The 18,434-nt window shown below is 42.3% G+C and overlaps 1 protein-coding gene across 2 annotated transcripts in view; it reads left to right on the plus strand.

Moving 5' to 3' along the window:
• The first annotated feature begins 1,501 nt into the window (after positions 1–1,501).
• ARFGEF1 (ARF guanine nucleotide exchange factor 1) overlaps positions 1,502–18,434 on the plus strand; it is a 179,057-nt gene continuing 162,124 nt past the window's right edge. Inside the window, exon 1 of one of the 2 annotated variants that reach the window (XM_077810168.1) lies at positions 1,502–2,096. In XM_077810168.1, the coding sequence (XP_077666294.1) occupies positions 1,973–2,096 (124 nt within the window). In that variant the 5' untranslated portion in view covers positions 1,502–1,972. The remainder of the gene's footprint in view (positions 2,097–18,434) is intronic. The other variant, XM_077810167.1, reaches the window with a different exon arrangement.

Genomic DNA, 18,434 nt, shown 5'->3' on the forward strand with positions numbered 1-18,434 from the left:
ATCTTTGGAAAATGCTTTGAGGTCTTTGGAAAAAAAAACACTTTAGAAGTGCACAGTAATATCATTAATAAGAAAAAAGAAAAGGAGGACTTGTGGCACCTTAGAGACTAACCAATTTATTTGAGCATGAGCTTTCGTGAGCTACAGCTCACTTCATCAGATGCATACCGTGGAAACTGCAGCAGACTTTATATATACACAGAGAATATGAAACAATACCTCCTCCCACCCCACTGTCCTGCTGGTAATAGCTTATCTAAAGTGAGCATCAGGTTAGGCCATTTCCAGCACAAATCCAGGTTTTCTCACCCTCCACCCCCCCACACAAATTCACTCTCCTGCTGGTGATAGCCCATCCAAAGTGACAACTCTTTACACAATGTGCATGATAATCAAGTTAGGCCATTTCCTGCACAAATCCAGGTTCTCTCACTCCCTCACCCCCCTCCAAAAACCCACCCCCATACACACACAGACTCACTCTCCTGCTGGTAATAGCTCATCCAAACTGACCACTCTCCAAGTTTAAAACCAAGTTAAACCAGAACATCTGGGGGGGGTGGGGTAGGAAAAAACAAGAGGAAATAGGCTACCTTGCATAATGACTTAGCCACTCCCAGTCTCTATTTAAGCCTAAATTAATAGTATCCAATTTGCAAATGAATTCCAATTCAGCAGTTTCTCGCTGGAGTCTGGATTTGAAGTTTCTTTGTTTTAATATAGCGACCTTCATGTCTGTGATTGCCTAACCTGATGCTCACTTTAGATAAGCTATTACCAGCAGGACAGTGGGGTGGGAGGAGGTATTGTTTCTTATTCTCTGTGTATATATAAAGTCTGCTGCAGTTTCCACGTATGCATCTGATGAAGTGAGCTGTAGCTCACGAAAGCTCATGCTCAAATAAATTGGTTAGTCTCTAAGGTGCCACAAGTCCTCCTTTTCTTTTTGCGAATACAGACTAACACGGCTGTTACTCTGAAACCTGTCATTAATAAGAAAAACTCCTGGTGGTCCTCCTCAGTATCATGAACAATTTGCAAATATACAAACACGTTTCCTACCCCTGCTCTTTTGAGTTACATCTCAGATCAAAGTGAAGGGCTGAGAGGCTGGGATAGCATGAACGCAGAAGATTAGACTATCTCATGGACATAAATCCCTCTATCGTTAGAGGGCCTGCCCGAGAGAGTCCCAACTTCCTCCTGCTGGGCAGAGCAGGGCAAGCAGGTCTGCCCAAAAGAGTCTTACCCCCTAAGCAGCGCGAGACCCGGGGCAGTCTCCCTGAAGGGATCTCTTGCGGTAGCCAGGGTGAAAGTTTGCGGCGAGCAGCTCTGCCTGAGGGAGGGTTGTGGCTCCGGGACAGAGGAGCCTGAGGGAGTCTCTCCCCCAGCGACGGGCAGCGCTGCCTCAGGCTGGCTCGCTCGCTCGCTGGCCGCCCGGAGGGGGGCGGTGCTGCCGCTCCCTGTGCTGAAGTAGCTCCCAGGTGGCAGCGCCCCGCTCTCCCCAGCCCTCCCTCCGCACCTGTAGCGCGCCGCGGGCAAGTCCCTGCCGAGCCTCCGTAGTGCCGCGGCTCTGCCTGCCCGCTCCCTCCCTCCGCCTTTCTGCCGGGTAGGGGTATCGCGCCGCCGCTTCCTCCTCTGCAGCCCTTCAGCCGCGGCCCTGACGTCGTTTCCTTCCAACATGGCGAGCGCAGGTCGTTGCCGCCGCTAATGGAGGCTGGTGCGGGCGGGCGACTCCGGGGCTGAGAGCGCCACGGTCGGAGCTACCTGCCGAGCGGGGCTGCAACGCCCAGGCCGGGCCCGTCCCCGGGGGCCTCGCTCACGGCGCGGTGACCTGCTCCGCTCCCCCTCTCTGCCCCCCCCGCGGCCGGGCAGCCACAGTCCCGGACCTGCAGCCGCCCGAGTGCCCCCCGCTTGCCCGGTCCCCGCTGCCTTCCCCCGGCGGGAGCGGCCGGTCCCCCCGATCGCGCCCATGTATGAAGGCAAGAAGACGAAGAACATGTTCCTGACCCGGGCCCTGGAGAAGATCCTGGCCGACAAGGAGGTGAAGAAGGCGCATCACTCCCAGCTGCGCAAAGCTTGTGAGGTGGCCCTAGGTGAGAGCCGGGGAGGGAGCGGGGGCTGGGGCAGGCGGTGCCCCTGGGCTGACCCCCTTCCTCTCAGGTCCCCCTCTCCCGCAGCCAGCCGGGTGATGGGGGAGACAAGGCGGCGGTGGGGCCCGTTGGAAGGGGGGCGTGATCTGGGGGTTCACAGGCGTTGGGGGAGTGGAGGGGGGCTGATGGAGGGATTGGAGGGGGAGAAGGAGGGTTAGCTGGGGGCTGGTGATCGAAAGGCGGCATCAGACAGGCCTTTGTGATCAAGCCGAAGATGTGGCCGTCCTGGTGTTTGTGTAACTGGGGATGGGAAGAAGAGACCGGGGGGACCAAAGTCTTTTGGTTATTACACTGCAAGCAACTACTGGTGTGTTTGGAGCCCGGAGAGAGAGAGGTTGCCGAGTTGCCCCTTGTTGACAGCGAGGGGAAGGGATGCAGTCAGTTGCCCTGGCGGGGTTTCACCGCCCCACACGCCCAGGATGAATAGGCAGAGAAGAAGGTGTGTGTGTGTGTGTGTGTGTGTGTGTGAGCTGAGCTGACCTGGAAGAACAAGGCCGCCGGGGAGGGAGCAGGTGACAGGCAGCGATAAAGGGGGAGGGAAGAGAAAGAAAGGGGGATGATGGAAAACAAGAGACAATGACTCTCAGGCCACGTCTAAAATTGATGTCTGTTCTCTGAATTAGGAAGCTATTCTATAGGGAGGAAGAATGAGGGTGGAGGAGATTCAGTCCATAGCTGTCTGAAAGGAACCTAGGTAGTGTTTGTGTATGGAGAGAAAAATAGCTGCTAGAAAAGGGGGTTTCTTTCATGTATTGCAGAGTTAATGTAACCACAGTGAAGGGAGATAAACATTGTGGGTGCGTTCATGTTGCTCTAGATGAGCGAAGTATTAAGGTTGTGACATAGCTGACTGTATAAGGTTTAGGTGAGGAGATACTGAGAAGAAAAGAGGGTTGGCTGTATGAAACATGCATTTTGGCTTAAACATCATGGTGTAATGAGCACAGGCCAAGGCACTGATCTCTGGACTGAGAAATGACCGCACATTCATCAAGATGATTGTATCATTTAATTGGAAGAAAATCTGCCTTTGAGTTGTTTGGATGTATTCTTTTTATCCTTAAATGGTCAACGCTGTCGGTGTTGTTGAAGTGATTTTATCTTATGAATTTTTGGTAATATGTTCATTTTAAGTAGATTTATTTAAAAGGACATAATTAACCTGAAATTTACTTTAAAAAATCAATTATAAGTCGTTTCATGCGCTATACCAGCTCATGAGTCTTTCTGCTACTTTTGTCGCTTTAAAATCATATTTTCCTTTTTAAAAATAAAATAGTTGTCTCCTTTGTTTGTGATATACCCTGACCAACAGAGGAAATTGGATATAATGAAACTGAGACTATTCACAAAGTGCTGTCAAACACACAAAGTAAACAAATTGAAGAAAGTATTTCATCTCTAATCTTTGTGATAGTTTTTTTTTTTTTTAAAAGACAGAAGTGGGATAATGTCCATTTGACTTACAACATAGATTACGCACTTACCCTTTATTTACAACTTAAATTCAATTAACTAAATATAAAACATGCAGTTTTAAAAACAGTTTATATCTGGATCATTTTATGTGGACTTAGACAGTAGGAAACCTCATGTGATTATACTTTATTTCAGAAATTCAATTATTTATTTGTATCCCTGGAGCATCCAGATTCTACTACTAGGATGTTGGTCCCATTGTGTTAGGTGCTATAAAAATATAAACAGCTCTTGCCCTAAAGATCTTGCAGTTTAATATCCTGATCATGCAAACTGATCTTTGCTGGCAGACCCATACTCACAATGAGCCCCACTGATTACTGTGTCAGTGTTGAGTTTTACTGAAATCTTCAACTGTGGTTCCAATTCCAAGACTGGCATCTAAATAGGGACAAGACATGACACATGGGTGTGAAGACGGCAGAAGACAGGAGAGTGAGATAGATAAGACCATACAAGATTGTATATATTAGCTAATATAAAACATGAAGACTTCATGGGTCTTTTGAATAGGATAATTGAACAAATTATAGTGTTTTTATTGTAAAAAATATTTAGATTGATAAAATAAAAACCTTAATGGGTGATTGTTTGGGGACTCAACATTTTTATAGCCCCATCTTCTACTTAGAACAGTGATATTTAGCTCTTGAATAGCAGTTTCCATCCATAGATATCTACATGCTTTACAAAGGAAGGGAAATATCATTTTCCCCATTTCACATATGGGGAAACTGAGGCATGGAGTGAGATGTCTCACCCACACCACATCGTGGCAGAGATAGGAATGTGGCTGATTCCTAGAAATGTTATGATTCCTAATCTATTCCCCTATCAGCTCGGACTGCCTCTCCACATTATTATAGAAGTCTTTTAATTGTAATTATGTAAATCTCGGTTTTCACTTCTTGCTTATAAAACCAAAAACATTACCATCTTGCATTTTTGGATGTTGAGTGCTAAAACCAATTGTTAATGAAACTTTAGTGAGGCCTTACATAATGATTTAAAGCAACTGCAGGTGATCTGCTGAGGAGTTGATTTTGTTTTTCTTGGTTAAACGGGATTTAGCTTTTACCTAATGTTACTAAAATGCATTGTATATATTTAAATCAGCTAAAATATTGTTGTCAGTCTGAATAGTTAATCCACAAAGTTCTAGTTAAATTATTTCATGAATTTTTTTAAAAAGCTTTTTCATTACTATTTTGGGATCTTCTCAAGCATAGCAGTGCCAATGATATAATAATAGGATATTACCTACTGACAGTAGATTAGAAGAATACTGTAATTAAAATCAGTTGTGACTCTGATCCAAATATTAGTTCTGCCTGGGTCCTTGTTTTGCAGGATATGTTTTAGTTAATACAGATCTGCATATTAAACAGAAGCTAAAAAATATTTTAGCCAAGGAGTTTTTGGACCCACCTTTTGGAGAGAACCTTTAATAATAACAACAACAGCAAATACATGTGTGCCATGGAACCAAAGGAAGGTGGACAGAGAATACGTTTTGGTCTCTTTATGCTTTCTATTTAATTGTGTTCATTGCTAAAAATCTCAAATGCTTAGATGCCTTAGAAATATGTAAGATATACAATACTGATATAATATGAAGGTCCCTACTCAACTGTTTACATTTACTGCTCAATCATAGTGAACAACTAAAGGCATTGTGAGGGGGTGGGATCCTGAATCTTAACAGTAAAATTATAATGGACTCTATCTGTAAAGAATTTGAAATGCACAAAATAGCCAGCTGCTGCTTACACTGTTTTCTTCATACAGGTATATGTGGCCATCATTAGACAAGCCTCTCTGCTTTTTTTAGAGTAGCAGCCGTGTTAGTCTGTATCCGTAAAAAGTAAAGGAGTACTTGTGGCACCTTAGAGACTAACAACTTTATTAGAGCATAAGCCACGAAAGCTTATGCTCTAATATATTTGTTAGTCTTTAAGGTGCCACAAGTACTCCTTTGCTTTTTTTCAATAATTTTTTTTTTTGTATTGTTCAAATTGTCAGGTTGGTGGGGTCCAATATTTGGTCTACTTAATGTTCCTTATATTAGATCTGGCTGTAAATTTTACATCTTTGTTTCTAAAAACAATTTTTTGGCGTTCCTTTTGTTCTGTTTTTTTAAAATCATGTGGTCAATGTCAGGAGCCCAGCATATATAAATAACAAGTAAAAAACAAAAAACTTCTAGCGTACTCATGTACTAAGCAAGGAAATTAGTAAGGAAACATTATTTTGAGATTTCAAGGGGTTATTGTGAACAACAGGGAGTTTAAAACCTTTAAAATAGGAATATTTTCACTCCTTACTTATAATCCCTACATATTGCTTGGCATTCTTTACTATTACATTTTTCTTAGAATCTTACTCTGTAGTGTGTTTCCCTTTTGAAGCGTGAATGAAGGAAACTTTTTTCTTGAGTATTAACTATGATTGAGTATGATTCTTTCTGCCAACCAGCAGTGAAGATGAGGTTCTTTTAATGTAAACATCTTCATTTACCGGTTATTAAAATGTAAATTTAACCTTTTTTTTTTTTGTGCACACAAAATAATTTGAATTATAGCTATGTTTTCTTCAGGTTTTTTAATCCATCAGAATTAAAAGTCTGGTATTTACATTCCATTTTACCACCCCCCCCCCCCCCCAATTAAAAGCCTTTTTACCTGGATTCTGGTCTCGTCTGCCAAGTTGTGTAGGGTTTCATACAGAACACTGTCAGTTAAGTCTTGAAATTTTCACTTTTTTTACTTTCCATTGTTTGTAATGCTTCTGAGAAGCCTGAACATTTCATATATTCTTTTCCACTCCTTTACTGTTTCTTGTGGAACACAGGTGACAAAAGAACTGTACATTGTTTACTTATTTGTGCACCAGTATCTTTTAAAATGTTATCAGGAATGCATTCATCTTTTGAATTGTTTGTTAATTTATTGCCTAATGCAGTCAATAGAATTAGATCTCCCATTATTCTTAGTGGGGCGCAGGCAAATGATTGCTACCATTTTGTGTTTTGTGGTTGTAATTTTAAGTTTTTCAACCATATTGCCAGATTATTACATTGTCAAGGTAAATTGAAACGTGTGCCTAATCTACTTACGTATCCTTAAATTATTTTTCAGTTTGGATGGTAACAGGATTTTAATTTATTAATTGAAATAAAATGTTTAGTATTAAACATTTTTGTGTCAGTTGGTGTGTGAACCTGAATGGCTGGAGAGAGAATTCACAGAAAATAAGATTCACTTCTGGAATTTGTGGTTTATATACACAGTACTTGTGTAACCACAAGTTAGAATGATCTCTGGTCATATTCCCATCAACCATCTTAAATCTGTAAACTCCAAACAAACTATATAGAATTGTAAACAAAACAAGAATAATGGAACTACTCATCTGCTTGAAGTTCCATGCTCTGCTGAACTGATGACACTGAAAACCCTGCCTGGAATTTAATCCACAAAAATCCATGCTGTTGTCTGGGTTGGCAAGGCCTACATTTATGACCCCACTGGGTGACGTGTGACATGGCTGTGGAACCTCCTGCAGGGAGGTCTGTTCAACCTTTGTACCGTGTCACATGCACACTCTGTGTGACCATTTAGTATAGATACCACGTCATGCAATTGTTGCAGTGATAAATATCAGCATAGAATTACAATTTGAGTGTCATTCTCTGAAAATGACAAAAAGCTAGACTAAACCTACCTCTCAGTAGACTTGATTCACCTTCCCCTCAATCTGTGAAAGTAGAGATGAGCTGGGTGGGTCTCCTCTGCTCTGCTTTCTCTACTCTTCACTGTAGAACTCTTTCACATAGTCACCTTCTAGAGTGGGAGGGAGTGTTGGATAGATATGTAGTAATAGGTATAATGGTCAAAAAAAACAAAGGCCATGTCATGAATATGTAGAGCATTTAATAAGTCCCCTTAAAAGTTAGTGCAGTTATAAAAATTTAGTGATTTAATTTATCATTGGCCTTTTCTGGAATAAATTCTCTTGCAAAGTTGTTAGTTATTTTTCTTGTGTACGCTGGCAGGCTTCTTATCTTAAATGACATCTTGTACCTTGTTACTAAACTTAGTGGTTAATTTTTAGATACTGAGGCCAAGATTTTAGAGCACCTATATGCTTGATCGGAAAGATACAATACTTAGAAGAATTACTATCTTTTCTCTTGTACTCTTGGGTTGCTATGAAAAGAATAATAAACCTTGCAGTTACATTGTCCCAATAGCTTCTTCTGATTCAAACAGAGTTCTTTTAAAAATCTATTAATGTTAGATTATTAAAATGGGTTAGACTCTTCTGTTTTTTATATTGTTTCTTATGTCTCAGATAGCTTTTGAAGCAACAAAATCTCATTGGTTAATATTGTCACTGTCTTCCCCCTCAACACTTATTGTTATATTCTTCCAGTTGAGATGTCAGGTAAGGAGCTTACTGTATTCATGCTGTTGCTAGCAGGGGCACTGTGTAATTAAGACTTCTCTTCCCCTTTTGCTAAGACCGAAGACTCTCTTATCAGTAACACTATCTTCCAGGTTTGTTAGCACATCTGAGACTTGATGTAGTGTTACCAGTTAGCCAGATTTACAGGACTGAGGAAAACCCGTGTAGTTAGAAAACGAGGCTCCATATCTTGAACGCCTTATTCAGTAATTTCTTGACTGTTTGAAATGATAACACTGACCAATGCTAATCCTTGGAAGGGAAAAAGAGATACTAATTCCTTTTGCTCTAGAGTTACTTAATAAGGACTGAAAGAACGAGGAATACTTGTGACACCTTAGAGACTAACCAATTTATTTCAGCATAAGCTTTCGTGGGCTAAAGCCCACTTCATCAGATGCATGCAGTGGAAAATACAGTAGGAAGATTTTATTTTTATTTATTTATATATATATATATATACACACACACACACACACACAGAGAACATGGAAAAAATGGGGGTTGCCATACCAACTCTTAACGAGACTAATCGATTAAGGTGGGCTATTATCAGCAGGAGGAAAAAAAACTTTTGTAGTGATAATCAGGATGGCCCATTTCAAACAGTTGACAAAAAGGTGTGAGTAACAGTAGGGGGAAAATTAGCATGGGGAAATAGTTTTTAGTTAGTGTAATGACTCATCCACTCCCAAGCCTAATTTAATGGTGTCCAGTTTGCAAATTAATTCCAGTTCTGCTGTTTCTTGTTGGAGTCTGTTTTTTAAATAAGTGCTGTGAATCTCTGATAAGCCAGTGTCTTGTATTAGGTTTATTTTTTATAATAAGTTATTGTGGATCAAATGTGGGTAGGGAAGAATTTAATGGATAAGACATGCCAATTCTTTTGCTGTCCTGGTAAAATGAAAAGCCAATGGAAACTTTCACCCTACTTGTAAATACAGAGTTCCAGTTGAAAAACAATAAAATACATAATATTTACTGTCTCTGTCACCAACGGAAGTTAGTACAATAAAAGATATTGCCCCACCCACCTTGTTTAATATCCTGTGACTGACATGGCTATAACACACTGCATAAAGTAAAATATATCCTCAATTTAAGATATAAAAATATCTCTAAGCTTTCTTTATCTTGACTTTCAATACATTCTGAACCTAATTTTAAATTTTTGTCTTAAAACATCTTTGTAACACAGAAAGTTCAACTTTTGAAGCTAGTGCTGTATAATAAACTGCAGTAGGGCTAATTGGAATGTTTAAACTTAAATGATAAAGTTGTCTTGTGACCACACTGATCTGTTTCTAACAATGAATCATCTTTGACCAGGAAAATGAAAATGTGAAATCTTCTTTTCTGTGTTCCCTACCAGCACATTTTTCCTCATCTTACTACCTCATTCCGTTCTCTTCTGTCTTTGTCCCCCTTTTTGCTCCAATCTTTCCTCCTTTTGTTCTTCACTCTCACTATCTACTTCTTCTACCTACTCTGCTTTTTCATTTTTTAGAATTATAGTGGCACTGATTCTGGGTATGTTGTTGTATGGGGGTATTCCAAATTGGAATATTTTAAGAACTCTCCTGTCTGTAATGACTGGTGAAATCAGATATATGATGAGTCGGGTTCTCCTGGAGTCCTTCAGAAAAAAATGGCACTGGAGGTAATACTGTAACAGCACTTGTTTTTAAAAATGGCTGGCTTACGGCTCTGTGGCCAATGAAAATTGACAAATACGAGTGGTAAATTGTAGTTTCAGATAGCATAGCTGCGGTATATGTGTTTGGAGGTAGAAGGTTCTTGTTGTTATGTCTTTTTTGTGTTGTTCATGAGGGCTGAATAGGTTGGCTGAAGGACCTTGAACAGTCAGGGAGAGACTGGTCTGTTTATTTGTGTATCAGTTTGGGCCATTTGTCTGGGCCCCTTTGGTCTTTGATCAGCTTCAGTGTTTGAAGTCTTTGAATAGTTAATCGCTCCTTGTTAATGGGACTGTGGAGATGAGCAGCAAGGTTCAGTATATATACCAGTTGCCAGGCAAAATCCTGAAGAGGCAAATAGAGAATTTCAGAAGGAGTTTACAAGAGGGCATGTGAGAGGCTCTTATTCTAAGTGGTGTTCTATGTTTGATAGCGTAGTGGCTAGCTGTGAATTGGTATCTGAGATCTGTAATGGATGTTCCATGTTTACTTTCCTGCCTGAAGGCAGAATGGACTTCCAGTATATGAAGTGAAAGTTGGTGACCTGGAAGAAAAGATTCTTGGATTGGAAGGATAAGTACAGATACTATGGAATCTCAGGGAGGCTGAGAAGTTCTTGGACAGCCAGATTCAGAAACATCATTATCCCAGATTCAAGGACAAAAGTAACTGGCCACCAAGAAACTGGAAAAGAGGCATTTGGAGAGGAAGCTTGACAGTTTGTAACCACCAGAGGCAAGAGGATGAAGTGGCATTCTACGCTGTTGGAGGCAGATGAGAGTTGGCAGTCTCTGACTACCCAAGAGGAGAGGACCAGGAGGAATTATACATGGCTAAAATTTTCCTTTTGTTACCATGTCTTCAACATGCAAATTACAGAATATATCTCTGAATATCTAACTGCTCGAATGCAACAGAAAGGTATATAGGACACACTTGTGGAAGGCTGCTTAGCCCAAACCATAAGAAAATCAAGCATGCCCACAAAAAGATCCAGCCCTCTGAGTAATACATCTGGTTCTTGTTGGAGAATTTTATACTAATAATGGAAATAATATTCTGCAAAGGACAGGTGGACAACAGAATTTCTTCCTTGGGCCAAGCCGTGATACTTGATACTCTACAGGATATGTCTTCACTACCTGCCGGATCGGCGGGCAGCGATTGGTCCAGTGGGGATCGATTTATTGCGTCTAGTGTAGACGCGATAGATCGATCCCCGAGTGCTCTCCCGTTGACTCCTGTACTCCAGTGCCACGAGAGGCACAAGCGGAGTCGACAGGGGAACAGCAGCAGTCGACTCACTGTGGTGGAGACCCCACGGTAAGTCGATCTAAGTACGTCGACTTCAGCTACGTTATTCATGTAGCTGAAGTTGCGTGACTTAGATCGATTTCCCCCCCCTCCCCCACGCCCAGTGTAGGCCAGGGCTAAGATTGGATGGCTTCTTAAATCAGTAGGCAAGGAGCCACTGGTGATGATGCATGTCAGTGGTAATAATGCTAATTCATGGGATGTCTTGCAGATTATAGATAGGTTGTGGAATCTCCGTCATTGGAGATTTTTAAGAGCAGGTTAGATAAACACCTGTCAGGTACATTCAAGATAATATTTAGTCCTACCTTTAGTGCATGGGGCTGAACTAGAAGACCTCTCAAAGTCCCTTCCAGTCCTATGATTCTGTGACTTCAGAGAACTCAAAAGGGTGCTGTAGTAGAAAATAAGTTGGATATTCTTCTCTGAAATCCTGTCCTGTCCTGTGAGTGAAAAAGGCAGACGATTCTAGAAGTGAACTGCTGGCTAGGCAAGTGGTATAATGTAGTGGGTTTTGTGAAATGTTGCTCCACCTTCTATGGGGAAGTAGATGGCCTCCATCTTGGTAGAAGAAGAATGGATCCCCTAGGGGGCTGGCTGGACTTCAACTAATAAGAAAAGGAGAGGGTGAAAAGAGGAAACAAGTGAGCACTCGTTTAGCCCATCTAAGTTGTTGAGAAAAAAGTTAATCAAGACACCAAAGGACACAAAGAAAATAAATTCTTTAATTGTCTATACACCAATGCCAGGAGCCTGAGTAATAAAGATTAGGCTCATAAATGAGCCAATTAAAGTTGAGCTTGTTGCTGGGGGAAAGATTCACATGACTGAAATGTTAAATAGGTTATAAGCATTGATTTTTAGGAAGGATCAAGTGGGCGAAAGGGAAGGGGTAGATGCTTACATACTATAGTGAACAGCATGGTATAAGAACCAATATAGAATGGGAATGGAAGCCCTCTGTCAAAAATGGCATGACCAGTTTTAGTCACTGACCACTTAGAACATCAATCCACAAGCATTTAAGATGATTTGCTTCCAACAGATAAAGCGCAAGGTTGTGTACAAGGTGGTGTCTGCTAGACACCAAGTTGCATTAGAGAACAGGGTGACCATCTCCTTAAGCACCTAGCTACAATGTGTAAGGGAAAAAAAGCTATGTTACCATGGGGACTTCAGTCTGAGTGATGTATACTGTAAGTCTCATGCTGTTAGTACTAAATTGTGATTGCAATTTCTAAAAATTATAGAAGATGATTTCCTAACTCAAAAAGTGTTGCATCCAGTATGGGGTAATTCTATATTAGAAATCATCTAGATGGATGATGAGGAGTTGATCGCATACTAAAAATTAGTGATAGATTAGATACAAGTGATCATGACGTGGTTCTTTTTGCACATAATAAATTTTGATAAAGGTCAAAACAGTGATTTTTATCCATCTGCTTGAAAGGGGCCAGTTTTACAATGCTGAAAACAATTATGAGCCAAATCAGTTGTGAGAGGGAATTAAACATAAAAATGTGAATAACTGGGAATGATTGTTTAAGAGCATTTTATTAGATTATAAAACGAACAAAAAAAATACTTAACAAATAGAAGGGGGAAGTTCATAGTAATGCATATAAATCGGAAGGTAGGAATTATAGAAAATTGATGAGGGAAGCAAAAGGACATAAGGAGAAATCTATGGATAGCAGAGATAAGAACAAGAAAGAGTTTTTAAATTATATTAGGAACAGAAGGAAACCTAACTGGTATTGGCCCATTACTAGAGAGAAATGGTAGCTATCAGTAATAATGCAGAAGAGACAAAGTGCTCAATAAGTGTTCTGTATTTGGGACAAAGCCAGATGATGTAGTCATAGCATGTGGTGATGGAATATTTTCTGTTCCAACAGTAACTAAGGAGGATGTTACACTGCAGCTACTAAAGCTAGACATTTTAAAATCAGTGGGTCCAGGTGGCTTGTATCCAGTAATTTTTAAAAGTGCTGGCCAAGGAGTGCTCTGCACTATTAATGTTGGGTTTTTTGTTTTTTAAATAACTCTTGTAACGCTGAGGAAGTTCCAGAGGACTGGAAGAAAGCTAATGTTTTACCAGCATTTAAAAAGAGTAACTGTGTAATTATAGGCCTGTCAACCTCACTCATTCCTGAGCAAAATAATGGAATAGCTGGAATGGAACTCACTAAAGGAAAGTAATATAATTGATGCCAGTCAGCATGAGTTTATGAAAAATAAATTTTGTCAAACTAACTTGATTTTTTTTTTAAGATTATAAATTTGGTTGATAAAAATAAGTGGTGATGTGATAAACTTCTGGAAGGTATTTGACTCAGTACCACAAGACATTTTAATTAAGAAACTAGAACGATACAAAATCAACATGCCACTTATTAAGTGGATGAAAAACTGGCTAACTGATCTCAAAATGTAGTTAATGGGAAATCGTCAAGTGGGTGTGTTTCTAGTGGGGTCCTTCAGGCATCAGTGTTGGCTCTGCACTATTTAATGTATATATAAGTGACGTGGAAGAAAACAAAAATAATTACTGATCAATTTAGTAGATGACATGCAAACAGAGCTGATGTGTTTTGTTGCCCATGGCTGAAAATATTTTTGGCACTCCCCAATCAGCTGAGCACAAAAAAAGAAGAAAAAAGGCCAAGCATTGCGACTTTGGGGCGCCAAGGGTGAGAAGGGGAAGAGAAGCCAAGCACCTGCCTGCCCACTCCAGATGTTGATGCTGAGGGCAACAGCCAAAAAACAGCCAAATGCCTGCCCATTCCTTCCCCTGAAAGTTGATACCCAGGTTGACTTCCCTGCACACAGATTGGGGGAGGGGTAAATAATAAAGAGGACACTCACTGATGCAGCACGATCGCTTGGTAACTTAGCGCATGGCTACATTTGCAGATGTAGAGCGCTGTGAGTTAAACCCACCTTCATACAGCGCAGTAGGGAAAGCGCAGCAGTTTGTCCACACTGACAGCTGCAAGCGCACTGGCGTGGCCACATTTGCAGCACTTGCAGCAGCATTGGGAGCGGTGCACTGTGGGCAGCTATCCACAGAGCACCTTTTCCCATTCTGGCGATGTAGCTTGTGGGAAGGGGGCTGGGAGTGTACTGTGCGCTCTGTCTTCCCTTTCGGTCTGCGGGAACTGCTGAGGAATATGCTGACGTTTGGCAGTTGAGTTATTCCTTAAGATTCAAAGTGACAGTGAGGACTCCAACGATGATATTGACTCGAGTATCGCAAATGACACGCGTTTGCTTGTGGCGTTCACGCACATGCTCACCACCGTGGAACGCTGCTTTTGGGCTCAGGAAACAAGCACTGAGTGGTGGGATCACATCATCATGCAAGTCTGGGATGACGAGCAGTGGCTGTAGAACTTTCGGATGAGAAAAGCCATTTTCATGGGACTGTGTGAGGAGCTTGCCCCCACCCTGCGGCGCAAGGACACGAGATTGAGAGCTGCCCTGATGGTGGAGAAGCGGGTGGCTACTGCAATCTGGAACCTGACAACTTCAGAGAGCTACCGATCGGATGCTAACCAGTTTGGAGTGGGGAGGTCGACCATTGGCATCGTGTTGATGCAAGTTTGCAGGGCCATTAATCACATCCTGCTCAGAAGACCTGTGACTCCGGGTAACGTGCATGACATTGTGGCTGGCTTTGGACAAATGGGTTTCCCGAACTGCGGAAGGGCGATAGATGAGACTCATGTTCCAATTCTGGCACCAGCCCACCTAGCCTCCGAGTACGTTAATCGGAAGGGCTATTTCTCTATGGTTCTCCAGGAGCTTGTGGATCACCGTGGGCGTTTCGTTGACATTAACGCAGGCTGGCCCAGAAAGGTGCATGACGCACGCATCTTTCATAACACTGGCCTGTTCAGGAAGCTGCAAGCCGGGACTTTTTTCCCAGACCAGAAGATCACCATAGGGGAAGTCAAAATGCCCATTGTGATCCTTGGTGACCCCGCTTACCTTTGACACGTCTCATGAAACCCTACACAGGGAGCCTTGACAGCAGCAAGGAGCAGTTCAACAACAGACTGAGCCAGTGCAGAATGACTGTGGAGCGTGCTTTTGGCCGTTTAAAGGGTCACTGGCGCTCTCTGTATGGGAAGCTGGACCTGGTCGATAACAGCATTGCTGCGGTTATATCTGCGTGCTGTACCCTCCATAACATTTGTGAAGGGAAGGTTGAATGATTCACTCAGGCATGGAACTTGGAGGTTCAACACCTGGAGGCTGAATTTGAACAGCCAGAGAGCAGGGCTATTAGAGGGGCCCAGTGCAGGGCTGCAAGGATTAGGGATGCCTTGAGGGAGCAATTTGAGGCTGAAAGCCACCAGTAATGTCTGGTGTGGTTCCCTGCACGGGAGTGAAGTGTGGTAGGAATCTGTGTTTGCTACGTATGATATACTAACTTGCAGTGCCTGTTGCTTTCCTGGGCTAAGGTTTCTTTACGTTATGCAATAATAAAGAATGTTTTCAAAGCCAAAAAAATCAATTTATTTAAAAGAAACACAACACAACTGCTTGGGAAACACAAAGGGCAAGGGGGTGGGGTGGGATGGGGAACGGCACAGTCACAGATTTGCGTATGCCCTGTCTGGAGTACTGTGCAATGCGTGCTGCACTTCAGGATGGCTATGCTGCATGGTGATGAGGGTTGAGTGCAGTGGGTAAGGGTAGTAGTTTTCAGGGCTGGGTGGTGAAACTACAGGTGTTGGAGGCAGCTGGTGGCGGTAAGAACCCGGATGTTGGGGGTTGGAGGTGACATGGTGGCACAAGGGAAAGAGTTTTGGGACAAGGGCTGCAGGTGGGGGGGCAGGCACGGTAGTGCTCCACCTGCATAGCTACGAGTGCCTGGATCAAGTCCACTTGGCGCTCCATGGTGCTTATCAGTCACTCTGTGCTTTGGTGCCAGCAATCCTCATTGAGCGGCAGACCCTCCTTTCACTCTCCCACTACTCCTGCACTTTTTTATTTTCATTAGTTGAATGCTGCATGACTTCATGCAGTGTGTCCTCTTTGCTTCTATGTGGCCTCTTCCTGATTCTTTGCAGCCTCTCGGCCGTTGGTAACACAGACGGCTGAGATCTCAAGGTTGCATCTGTAAAGGCAAAATGCAACACTTAACAGAGGCAGCATTGTTCACGCCAGACAAAGCAATGATTCCTCCGTACCCAAGGGCAAGCTAGTCCTATAGGAAAAGGGGAAGAGTCAATGGAGACTACACCAAATATGAGCCCCAGGAGGATACAGGATGGGTTGAAGAGGATTACAAGGGAGAATAGGAATGGAAAGAACTTGCAGCCAGAGGGAACACTGGAGAATAGCATCGTCACCAGAAAAAGGCAGGTCTATGTGATCGGGGACTCTTTACTGGAAGAATAGACAGGCCTATAACCAGAGCTGATCCAGAGAATAGAAGGGTGTGCTGTCTGCCGGGTGCTAAGATACGGATATAGACCAGAGGTTGAAAAGGATCCTAAAGGGAGCAGGAAAGAATCCCCTAATTATCCTTCATGTGGGAACAAATGATACGGCTAGATTCTCGCTGGAAAGTATGAAGGGAGACTATGCTAGGCTGGGGAAGATGCTTAAGGAAATTGAGGCTCAGGTAATCTTTAGTGGCATTCTGCCTGTTCCTAGAGAAGGACAACAAAGGTGAGACAAGATTATGACTATCAACAGATGGCTTAGGCAGTGGTGCTATAAGGAGGGCTTTGGGATGTATGACCACTGGGAGGCATTCATGGACAGAGGACAGTTCTCTTGGGATGGACTTCATCTGAGTAGGGAAGGAAATAGACTTCTAGGATGCAGGCTGGCACAACTGATTAAGAGAGCTTTAAACTAGGAATTTGGGGGAGATGGTTGGGAGATGTCCAGGTAATCTCCACGCCGGATTTTAGCATTTGAGAGGAAAGAAAACGAAGTAAGAAAGGATACAGCCGTAGGTAGGAGAATGTATATAAGGAGGAAGGGCAGTGTGGATACCAGTCTAATAGGTTATACTGGCTGTAGAATGACCGCACCTAATAGGGTACAGAATGTGAGTGGGGCCAAACAGCAAAAATTAAGATGTTTGTACACTAATGCGAGGAGCCTAGGTAACAAAATGGAGGAACTAGAGCTACTGGTGCAGATATTATAGGGATAACAGAAACATGGTGGAATAGTAGTCATGACTGGAGTACAGGTATTGAAGGGTATGTGCCGTTTAGGAAAGACCGAAGTAAAGGTTGTGGAGTAGCATTGTATATCAATGATGAGGTAGAATGTAAAGAAATAAGAAGCGATGGAATGGATAAGACAGAGTCCGTCTGGGCAAAAATTACATTGGGGAAGAAAACTATTAGAGCCTCCCCGGGATAGTGCTTGGGGGGTGCTATAGACAGCCGGGATCTAATTTGGATATGGATAGAGCCCTTTTTAATGTTTTTAATAAAGTAAATACTAATGGAAACAGCATGATCATGGGAAACTTTAACTTCCCAGATATAGACTGGAGGACGAGTGCTAGTAATAATAATAGGGCTCAGATTTTCCTGGATGCGATAGCTGATAGATTCCTTCATCAAGTAGTTGCTGAACGGACTAGAGGGGATGCCATATTAGATTTGGTTTTGGTGAGTAGTGAGGACCTCCATAGAAGAAATGATTGTAAGGGATAATCTTGGTTCAAGTGATCATGAGCTAATTCAGTTCAAACTGAACGGAAGGATTAACAAAAATAAATCTGCAACTAGGGTTTTTGATTTCAAAAGGGCTGACTTTCAAAAATTAAGGAAATTAGTTAGGGAAGTGGATTGGACTGAAGAATTTATGGATCTAAAGCAGAGGAGGCCTGGGATTACTTTAAATCAAAGCTGCAGAAGCTATTGGAAGCCTGCATCCCAAGAAAGGGGAAAAAATTCATAGGCAGGAGTAGTAGACCAAGCTGGATGAGCAAGCATCTCAGAGAAGTGATTAAGAAAAAGCAGAAAGCACACAGGGAGTGGAAGATGGGAGGGATCAGCAAGGAAAGCTACCTTATTGAGGTCAGAACATGTGGAGATAAAGTGAGACAGGCTAAAAGTCAAGTAGAGTTGGACCTTGCAAAGGGAATTAAAACCAATGGTAAAAGGTTCTATAGCCATATAAATAAGAAGAAAACAAAGAAAGAAAAAGTGGGACTGCTAAACACTGAGGATGGAGTGGAGGTCAAGGATAATCTAGGCATGGCCCAATATCTAAACAAATACTTTGCCTCAGTCTTTAATAAGGCTAAGAGGATCTTAGGGGTAATGGTAACATGACAAAT

Source organism: Eretmochelys imbricata, chromosome 2 (assembly GCF_965152235.1).
Source record: "Eretmochelys imbricata isolate rEreImb1 chromosome 2, rEreImb1.hap1, whole genome shotgun sequence".
NCBI classification, from domain to species: domain Eukaryota; kingdom Metazoa; phylum Chordata; order Testudines; family Cheloniidae; genus Eretmochelys; species Eretmochelys imbricata.